This window comes from Poecilia formosa, unplaced genomic scaffold (assembly GCF_000485575.1).
Source record: "Poecilia formosa unplaced genomic scaffold, Poecilia_formosa-5.1.2 Scaffold563, whole genome shotgun sequence".
NCBI classification, from domain to species: Eukaryota; Metazoa; Chordata; class Actinopteri; order Cyprinodontiformes; family Poeciliidae; genus Poecilia; species Poecilia formosa.
This window is the reverse complement of record NW_006800502.1, coordinates 283198-294032: the sequence shown is the minus strand read 5'-3', so window position 1 is coordinate 294032 and position 10835 is coordinate 283198. Positions and strand designations below refer to the sequence as shown.

The 10835-nt window shown below is 41.2% G+C and overlaps 1 protein-coding gene across 2 annotated transcripts in view; it reads right to left on the bottom strand.

Moving 5' to 3' along the window:
- LOC103129659 (sortilin-related receptor-like) overlaps positions 1-10835 on the bottom strand; it is a 117060-nt gene that overhangs the window by 8139 nt on the left and 98086 nt on the right. For both annotated transcript variants that reach the window (XM_016665304.1, XM_007540832.2), the window contains 4 exons: positions 9447-9548; positions 9107-9276; positions 6546-6738; positions 1028-1145 (listed from right to left, as the gene is read on the bottom strand). In XM_016665304.1, coding sequence (XP_016520790.1) covers positions 1028-1145; positions 6546-6738; positions 9107-9276; positions 9447-9548 — 583 coding nt within the window. The remainder of the gene's footprint in view (positions 1-1027; positions 1146-6545; positions 6739-9106; positions 9277-9446; positions 9549-10835) is intronic.

Genomic DNA, 10835 nt, shown 5'->3' with positions numbered 1-10835 from the left:
AACGTAGTTACGGTTCTACCCATGTTTTAATGTTGCAGAGCTCAGTCGTTTTGCAGATAATTCAAAGTTTTAACTGGCATTGCTGTACATCTTTTATCTGGTCATTTTGTGGAATATTTAACAACTAGAAAATGGCACAGAATAAGAATATCTACTCTGATTGGCTGCTGTTAGGCCTACCGATTTTAACTTGAATGTTCATTGCATTTTTTGTAAACACCTGTGAAAATAATTTCTATCACATTGCTTTTTTGTTCTCTGGGAAATTGTTTTGATGATAAATACAGAAACAAGCATAAAAATCAAAACATCTACAATAGTGATAGTAATATTAATAATAAAATAATAGTGAGTGCAAGGTAGCCTACAAATTCTTTGGTGGGGGGCGGTGAGGGACCTAGATAAAGGCTAGGGGGGCACTGGCCCAAAAAAAGGTTGAGAAACACTGTGATAGATTAATATAAAGTATTATCCAATTCATAAAGTGGAAGATTTTCTAAATAGCTGCAAAAACCCTGAAAGGTGTTCTGTGTATCTGAACCCTCAGCAAAGGGATTCTTGGAATTTCCAAGGATTTGCTCCCTTTGCTGAGGAATTCAGCAAAGGGAGCTGAATCCCTCCCTTTCCCTCCCTCGCCATATATGGTGAGGCTAAATGGCCTCTCCATATAGCCTAGGAGCCATATAGCCTAGGTGAGGCGAAATGGCTCTCCTATATAGGAGAGCCATATTGCCTTTATATATGGCTCTCCTATATAGACTATATAGGAGCCTCTCCTATATCGGAGAGCTATATGGCTCTCCTGTATAGGAGAGCTATATGGCTCTCCTGTACAGAAGAGCCATATAGCCTCTCCTTTAAGACTTCTATGGAAGAGGCTATAAAAATTATGATTTAAAAAAATTGACATCAAACATCCAATTTGCTTTTTGCAAAACGCCAAGTAGGAGACAGAAAACATGTGGAAGAAGCTGCCTTGGTGATTGGCAGGGTTTTCTAACGTCTGTAACACTTCTGGCTCTCCCACCTGTGGCCATGATAAGTCCTGGAGCCGAATCTTTGGATAGAATGGACATCCTCCTCAACTGGATGTTAAACAGCTGGCTCCAGCGCTGGGCCAAGTGCAGAGAGCAACCTTTACTGAGCTGGGGGAGGAGAAATGAAGGGAAGTCAGACAAATGAGGAAAACAGGAGGACTCCACGCAGAAAGTAGGAGTTTTTCTATATTCTTTTCGGAGAATATGGAAGAACAACTGCAATAATATCAAAACACAGGCTGATGCACTATTTTCAAATTATTCCGCTTGCTTTTTTTTTTTTTAGCTTTAAAGGGTAAATATACAAAATCCTTTTTTTTTTTAATGAATTTTTTTTGGCATACTTTGAGTGCTTATGAGTGAACTAAATGTAAATTTATTTTCTCCCGGTGCTGTGTAGATATCTTTATATTCTTTCCAGGTTATATTCTTCAGTGTGTTAATTTTTCTCTATTCACTATAATGTTTTTCTTTTCTATGACATCACCAAATTTGCTATTGAACTGCTAGATAAGGTTATTACTTCAGTTTTGTGAATTTGCCATTTTTTTCCTTGCAGTGATTTTGTAGTCCAAGTTCAGTTGTTCCGAATTTGGAAGTAATTAAGTCAAAATGTTCGTTGGTGCATGTATTAATACACACAATTCCTTACATTGCCTCCAGCCTCTTTGAGGTGTCTGGATAAATTAGACTTTTCTTGGAAATGCTTGCAGCTCAGCGGGAAAAGTCAGTTTGCATGTAGCTCTTCCTTAAGAGCAAGTGCTTCAGCAACCTCTGCCAGTATCAAGAGGGATTTTCCCAAAAACTTAATATGATTGAGGGTCAGTTCCTTCTCTCTTCTTAAACAAGGTACACAGCAAAGTGGTAAGCTGCTAAAAACACTAAAATGACAGCAAAGCTTATTTTAGACCCATTTTTTGTGTTGATAATGATGTTGTGGCCATTGATTTGATAGTAGCCTGGAGCCTTCTGCTAATATTGCATTGTGGGCTAGCTTTTAGCTACCTCCTTGAGGATATAATTGTACTGCATGTTTTGGATATAATTATTTGGCTTTGTTTTTGCCAATTTTGTCTTGGGAAACGCATAATCCAAATGCATTCAGTGACATTCTTGACGCTCCAGTTAGCTTACTCCTTAATTAATTAAGATGTATGTTAACGGCAGCAACTCTAGTCGCTTCTCAGCACTATTAACTTTATTTGTCTTAATTTATTTACCTCAAAGAGTCAGCTGTCTTGTTTGTTCAAGAGAAAAGTTGCTGGCCCTTAGGAAGAGCCCGAATGGACGGAAGTAAGCCATCCCAGTGGAACCAAGGAGGAGGTATCAAGGCTGCAAGGCTGGAGCTAAGCTTAAGGCTAGGCTCGCCGAGAACCGGAGGCGTTTTAAACCATCACTTCCCTCCATGATCATGGGGAATGTCAACTCACTACACAATAAGATGGATGAGATGTCCGCGTTGGAGAATCAGCGGACTTATCGTGAGTGCAGCCTGTTCATCCTGACGGAGACATGGCTAACTGACAGCATACTGGATACTACCATTACTCTGCGCGGATTTATAACGGTCAGAGCTGATAGAGATCCGAAGGCATGTGGACAAAGCAGAGGTGGCGGTTTGATCATCTACGTTAACCCTGGTTGGTGTAACCCTGGCCATGTCACAGTTAAGGCAGAGCTGTGCTGCCCTGATCTGGAGCTGTTGGCTGTCAGCCTGCGGCCTTACTACCTCCTCCAGGAATTCAGTCACTTGATCTCCATCTGTGTTTACATCCCACAGCTGCTGTCTGTCAAAAGATACAAAGTATCACAGCACAACTTCAGTTGCAATATCCTGAAGCACTCATAATAATATCTGGAGATTTTAATCATGTCACCCTGGATTCCACTCTGACTGCCTTTCACCAGATTGTCAATTGTCCCACCAGGAAAAACAGGATAATTGATTTACTGTACACCAATGTAAAAGATGTATATGAGGCTGTTGCTCTTCCCCCATTAGGCAAGTCAGACATACAAAGTACATACAGCCCCAGTACATCCCCCTGGTCCAAAGGCAGGGTGTCTCCACTCACTCCATCAGAAGATGGACTCCTGAAGCAGAGGAGGCCCTGAGAGACTGTTTCAACATCACAAACTGGGATATGCTGCTGGGAGCTCATGGTGAGGACCTAGAGGGGATGACTTGCATTCTCACAGATTACCTTAATTTTTGTGTAGATGTGGTGGCCCCCTCAAGACTGTTCGATGTTACTCAAATAATAAACCATGGGTAACACAAGGAGTAAAGGCTGTGCTCAATCAGAAGAAGATGGCCTTTAGGACTAAAGATAAAGAGAAGATAAAGGCAGCACAAAGAGAGGTGAAATGTTGTCTGAGGAAGGCAAAAGACTGCTACAGAAGGTGGAGCAGAAGCTGAGGGAAAACTGCTTAAGTGATGTCTGGGATGATTTCAGAACCATTACAGGGCACAAAGCTCGAACTACCACAGAGGGAGGAAGTAAAGAGAAAGCTAATGAACTGAATAACTTTTTCAATAGATTTAGCCATTATGCTTCACCCACCATTACTACATCTACTCTGTCCCAGTGCTTTCCCCCAGTAGATCCTCTTCCTTGTCATCAGGTACAGTCATTCTACCATCATGGCATCCTCATCTCACCTTTATCCCATACCAGCCCCCTGACCCAACCTCCTCCTCCAAGGCAGCCTAGTAGCCCCTCTACTTTCTTTCCCTCCACACTGCCTCCTCCACACTTTACAGCTGATCAAGTGAGGGCAGAACTGAGGAAGCTTCAATCCCGAAAAGCTGCAGGACCCGACAGAATATCCCCTCGGATTCTCAAGATCTGTGCTACTGAGCTAGGGGAACCATTACAACGAATCTTCAACCTTAGTCTGCAACTTGGGAGCGTGCCCACACCCTGGAAGACATCCTGCATCATTCCTGACCCTAAGAAGAGCAGGCCCAGTGAGCTGAATGACTTCAGACTGGTAGCACTGACATCACATCTGATGAAGACTCTGGAGAGGCTCTTCCTCACCCACCTCAGAATGCAGGTACAGGATGCTGAAGAACCCCTGCAGTTTGCCTACTGGGCAAAGGTTGGAGTGGAGGATGCCATCATCCACTTTCTACATCGAGCCCACTCGCACCTGAACAAGGGAAGTGGAAGGATCCCCTTCCTGGATTTTTCAAGTGCGTTTAACACAATTCAGCCCCCTGCACTTCTGGAAAAACTCACCAGAATGAAAGTGGACTCCTGCCTAGTCACCTGGATTTGCAGCTACCTTACCGACAGACCACAGTTCGTCAGGATGAATCACATCACGTCTGACACTGTGGTCAGCAACACTGGAGCCCAGCAGGGGACGGTGCTGTCACCCATCCTCTTCACCCTGTACACCTCAGACTTCTGCAATAACTCTGAAACATGTCGTATTCAGAAGTACGCTGATGATACTGCCATCATGGGGTGCATTAAGGACAGTGAAGAGGAGTACAGGAGCCTGGTGAGAGACTTTGTTGTCTGGTGCCATAGAAACAGCCTGCAGCTAAATACTTCCAAGACAAAGGAACTGGTCATTGACTTCAGGAGTGAAAGAGGCAGTCCACGACCAGTTCTGATAGGAGGGGAGAGGTGGAGGTCGTGCAGACCTATCAATATCTTGGCCTGTGGCTGGACAAAAAGCTGGACTGGACAAGCAACACCAAGCAGCTTTATAAGAAGGTTCAGACCAGGATGTACTACCTGAGGAGGCTGAGATCCTTTAACATGTGGAAAGCTGCTGATGTTGTTTTACCAGTCTGTTGTCACCAGCGTCCTCTTATATGCTGTGGTGTGCTGGGGTGGAAGCATCTCGGAGACAGACCTTTCTAAGCTGAAGAAGTAAATCAGGAGGGCTGGGTCAGTGGTTGGCACAAGGCTTGACTCTCTGGCAGCAGTGGCAGAGAGGAGAACCCTATAGAAACTCGAGGATATTATGGACACCAGCCACCCTCTGCACACTGTCATCGTCATCAGCAGCCAGGAAAGCAGGTTCAGTGGGAGGCTGCTTCTTCCAAAGTGCAGGACCAACAGACTAAGGAACTCCTTTGTGCCTCATGCAATAAAACTTTTCAACCCCTCACTGGCTAACAGGAGTACAATAGAAATAGAGGAACTGTAGAATCAAGCTAAATGCTAATGTTAAAAAAAAAAACAGTTAAAAGTTACTGACTTTTTGGTGCTGTGTGGGAGACTGAACTACAACTTCCCTGAGGGTAAATCCCAAAGGGATGAATAAAGTATCTATCTATCTATCTATCTATCTATCTATCTATCTATCTATCTATCTATCTATCTATCTATCTATCTATCTATCTATGTATGTCAAGGTTTTGTTTACTTCATTCAAATTGGGTTGGCATCAATAATTATTATATTTATCTGGCATGTCTAAACACTACAGTAAAATTGTTCTGCATATTGTGGGTAACTACCCACAATATGCAGATGATGGATGGTGAGTACAGTAATAACACCATTGTAATGCATTCATTTGAATATGTGGCTCTTTAGGCTCATTGTCTTCATTCTCCTGCTGTGGGTCAAACTATGGCTCGAACATGTAAGGTTGGATGAACAAGTCTTCTGTTGATGACATTTTAATAAACTTAGGATAAAGAAGTAGATAATTGTATCGCTGCTATCAAACTGCAAAAATGGTGGGACAGGGTGGAGTGGAATGCTCTGCCCCTCTGGAGGGGGGCAGACCGCAAAATGTTTCATTCACATAAAAAAAGAAAAATGCAAAACAAGTTGTTCTAAAACACCTCAGAACAGGTGTAGAGGAGGGGTTTGTAGACCTACAATAACCAGGAAGCATTGCAGTCCTATTTTATATAGACCATAACTGAATGATTTACATGTGAAAGGAAGGATTTAAAAGCATGATGTATCCACTTTAAACAGGAAGTATGTATTTTCTAGGCAAATATAATTTTATAGCACAATCATGTAACTACGAATGGTTATGAAAATTTTGTATATACCAAATATGACCTAAAAATTTGACTTTTTAATATAATACCTTGAAATTGGGTCTTCTTGCTCTTTCTCAAAGTCCACCTTCAAGAAGTCTTCACAACACAGCTCCTCTATTGACGTTTTTACCAGCGTTGCTATGAGAAGTAGGTCCTACAAGGACCTCAGCAGATGTACAATTCTACCAGGTGTTTGCTAATTGCTGCTGGCTAGTCTGAAGGAGCTGAGTGCGTTTTGCACAGCTGAAAGGTTGCCATGGAGATTAAAGGGTTTCTCAAACACAGGTATGTTTTTGATGAGCCAACAACATTGTGACATGATGTAAAAATTTAAAAAGTAAATTTTACATAATACTGCCACTTTAAATAATTAGGAAACTGTTCTTAATAATAATAAAATAATAATGTGGAGTTTGTTTTCTTTTCTCGAGACAAAAAAACGTCCCATTTGAAAGCACCAGGTGGTTTGGATCCTGCCGTACCTGACAGTCCACCGTTCCCCCCAGGCTGTCGGTGGCAGGCGCTTGCAGCAGTTCCCATGTCCCCCCCTTGTCAAATGTGATGACCGAGCGCATGTTTTCCTCGCTGACCAAGCCATTGACGAGCGTGGCGATGAAAACGCCCCGGAGTCCCTCCACCCGATGCACGTCTGCAAACGGTTCGTTGGCAAAGTACCTGAAAGCCAGTGGAGCAACAGGAAGCTACCTTTAAGGAATGGTCAATCAGAGGCATTGTTATATTAAACATGCATAAATTCAGCTGCCAAATATTTGAAATACCCGGCTCCAACAAAACAGCACAAACACAGCACTGATCTGATTAGCAGAGGACAGGCTGTCAGAGACAGTAAATGAATCATCAGGAAGGATCACACCTGAATCAACGCTGGCTATTCCTCCCAATGAATTTGAGAAAAGATAACAAATCATCAATAAATGGGAGCAAGTAGCTCCCATTTACAGTTTTAGAGTTTCTATTGGATAAGGAAGCACATGCTGTCCATGTTTGGACGGCCTTTGATTTGTCCAAGCATCTGCTTGCAGAGCTGGAGGCTGTCCTCTGAGTCCCAGAGGTTACTATGGTAACGACCTTACTACTGGTTCGACAGCACAGCAAGGTCATAATGGGTTCTGTTTGTTGTTACATGATGCTAAATGAAATACTAGCAGTGTATGTGTTTCACTGTCGTATAAAGACACAAACAGGATTTAATCACGTTTTTGTCATGATCCGTGTTTCTGTGTGTTTTGAGTTTTTTCTGTGTGGTCCTGTTCCCTGTGAGTCTCTGTCTCTGCGTCTTCTCTGTTGATTGTTTCTCAGGTGTGTCTCGTTCCTTTGATTACCCCTGTGTGTATTTAAACCCACCTGTTGTCTGTGTTCTTTGTCGGGTCCTTGTCAAACGTTTGTCTTACGTACGTGTCTAGTCAGTCTTTGTGTTAGTCGTCACAGTAGAACTGTTAAGTCCTGTGACGGCGAAAGCTCATATGTGTCAGTCGTTGTCAATTCAGTCGCTACCGGTGTTGAGCCTCTGTGTTCCTGCTTATCTGTGCTGCCTGAGATTTGGACTGTACTGAGCTACACCTTTCATTAAATACCACCATTTTCATCATAACCTGGGTCCCTGTGTCTCTCCTCACCACCACCATACCACCTCATGACAGTTTTACCCTCTTTGTTGTACCATAAACAATATGGAATCAAACATCTAACAGTAGAAAGACAACCTATATCCCACTGATCAACAGCTGCACAAATGGAATGACAATTTTTTTTTCCCTCGGGCTTTTTTCTGCAACTGTAGCTACATGAATTTAAAGGTTTTTTTATGTCATGAGAAAAATGGCACACAACATGAAAATAGGTTTTCTGGAAAATGAAATTTGAGCTTTCCAGTACCCAGTTGAGACAAACACTACCCCACAAAGTATTCATACCCCTTAAGATTCTCATGTGACAAATTAGGAAATAGAACTTGACTCTGAAGTAGTAGAAAAAATTTTTTTTTTTTTTGGTTTTTTCTTTTTTTTTTATAAAAAATTAAAAAAATGTAATCCAAAACTAAATGTGGAACAAATTTTATTGAGCGGTCTTTATTCCAATACTTTTAAACGGTGTACATACCCACTAATCTGCTAATGCATCAATAGCAGAGCAATTTTTTTATTTAGCACTTTGGAAAGAATTAGTGCACTTAGTTTCAACATTTTTTTCAGATAAATTCTACAGCACTAATTTACTTGGTTTTTTGTAGTAAACTGAAAGTGACAGTCTACATTGAAAAGATGCAGTGTTTGTGAAAACATGTTGGACTCTTGTACATTACCAAAATTGTCTGAATCTTTTGTTTTGACATGTTGAGAGAAGTACTTCTCCTTTAACCTCAAAAATATATATTTTTAAAAAAGGTCACATTTGCAGTAGCTGATATTAACTTCTAACCATGGCACACAGACCAATAGCGAAGCAGAATCCACAGAGTTTGAATTAATAAAGATATAAATGTGCGTCAGATCCGCAGCATTTAACTTTTCAGTGGTTGTGGCTTGATGGTCGTTCAGCAGGCTCCTCTTCTGCTGCTTGGTCAAAGATGTACGGTGTACCACTGTGCGATTGGAACCATTTTCACGTATCTGAGCTAATGCAAACACTGAGTTGGGAGGGCGTGGCTAGCTGTAGCTCTTTTGCATAATCCTGTCGTTGTGCTAATATAGCACATTTCTACATGAACTCAAAACAGGCAGAACTGATCTGGTGAATTCTCAATATCTGAGAATAATATTGTGTATTAAAAGTAATGAATATGTTTTGTATAGGCCACTGACCTATTCCAGCTTGAATCTATCCAGGCATTATAGTGGATTTTAAATGCTAAAAATATTTCAGTCATCATCAAGCAATCCTATTTAGTTGAAAATAGGATTGTAAAATTCTGAAAGTATTTAATCAAATCAGGCAAATCTTACTTAAACAATTTTATGTGTTATTGACAGATGACTAAATCTGAGTGAGCGTGTGCGTGTTCGTGTGTGTGTGTTTGCAGTACCGGATAAGTGTATTGCTGCCTGAGCCCCCAGGACTGTAGTAGAGCACATTCTCAAGTGACAGAGAGAAGGACAGGCCTTGTGTGTCTGAGATGTACAGGTGTGTGGCATTGTTTGTGTGGTTCACACACACAAACACCTGGTCCTCTGATGCATCCGCAATGTAGTACTCCTGTTGGATGGGCGAGGGAAGCAGCAGGTCACTTAGAGTTCAGACCATAGATCATGTCTCTCACACACACGCGCGCGTGCACACACATACCTGCAACAATTGTCCCAGAGTTGGATCTCTGTCTGATTTTTTTTAGAAACTGGAATGACCCTGTTCATTTTAAAACTCACGGTGATTGGATGCCGGGTCATGAACTGGGCAGCTTTCATTGGCTGGCGGTTGTAGGAGACCCAGAGCTGAACAGATGATGGGTTATGGCTGCCTAGAAATCTCTGGGAAGGTCATGGAGATAGAGAAAGAGACGGAGACATTCATTGAACTCCTACTCCATACAGGGTCCACATCATATCAGTAACTTTTAACAAAATCACCCAACACAAATTCAAAAATCTTCCTTTCACTGAAAAAAAGAGAGCACAACTTTTAAACCCAAGTTACCTACTGATATTTTAGAAACTGCATTTTGTCTATTAAAACCTGATATATAGTAGTGGCATGGCAAAAGAAACATAAGAACCATAACTAATTTACTACAATTCAGATTCATTTAAAAAAAAAAAAAGCAGATTGATAAAATAAGACAAATCTGCTGGATTTTGGCCTCCATTTTGAAACCACCAAGTATGCTCCAATATGAAAATTTTGGGATGGAATTTTGTTCCGCAATCAGAGAGAGGCGTGTCATTCAATGACGGTCCAGACATATCCTCATGTATGACAGAGTAAATTTCAAGTTGGCAATGAATTAAGTTTTATTCTATTCTTTATTGGCAACAACATCTATATTGTTTAAGGGTGGGCATTTATTGTATTATCGTGATAAATTTCTTATAAGAATTTTGAATCATTATTGCAATGATAAATTCCAGCTAATGACGCCTGTTAAGGTAGTGAGTTTTACTATTTTCTCCACTCTTTGTTCAATGACAGCATCAATGAACACGGTCATGTGACAGTGATAGCGATGCAGCAAAGGTTTGTGGAAATATTAACTGAAACATAGAGGCAATGTCTGTGGCGTAATCGGGGCTTTTTTAATGGTGTTGAAAACATAGGGTATGGAAATACAGGGTTTCCCCAGGAACCTTGCTAAGCCCGGTGGCCGGGCGCCGAGGCAGTCCATCGTGTTTTTATATTAAAAGATGTTAAGTAGACAGGAAAAGTAAAAATATTGATTCCAATGATTAGTTAATTTTAAGCTCCTGCTCTGCTAGTTATTTTGATAATGGAACCGAAATGCACAGAATTGTGCAACACCTTGTTGAAATCACTGAGATTATTATTTTTTGTTGGGTCATTAATTTGAAAACGTTTTGTTGACTTTTTGTTGTTGTTCTTTAATAAAGTTATGAACGTTTTGATAAGTAGACAGAGGAGGACTTGCTGGTCTCAGCGTCGAGATCAACTCAAAACCTTCCGCGATCGACGTATTGCACCCCTGCTCTAACAAAGAACAGTTCAGAAACAATATGAAATGGACGGGGGGAAGCTATTTATTAACTGATTAAGTCGTGTTTTGGACTGTTCTTGAAAAACTAATCAGTCACGGCTGATTAGTG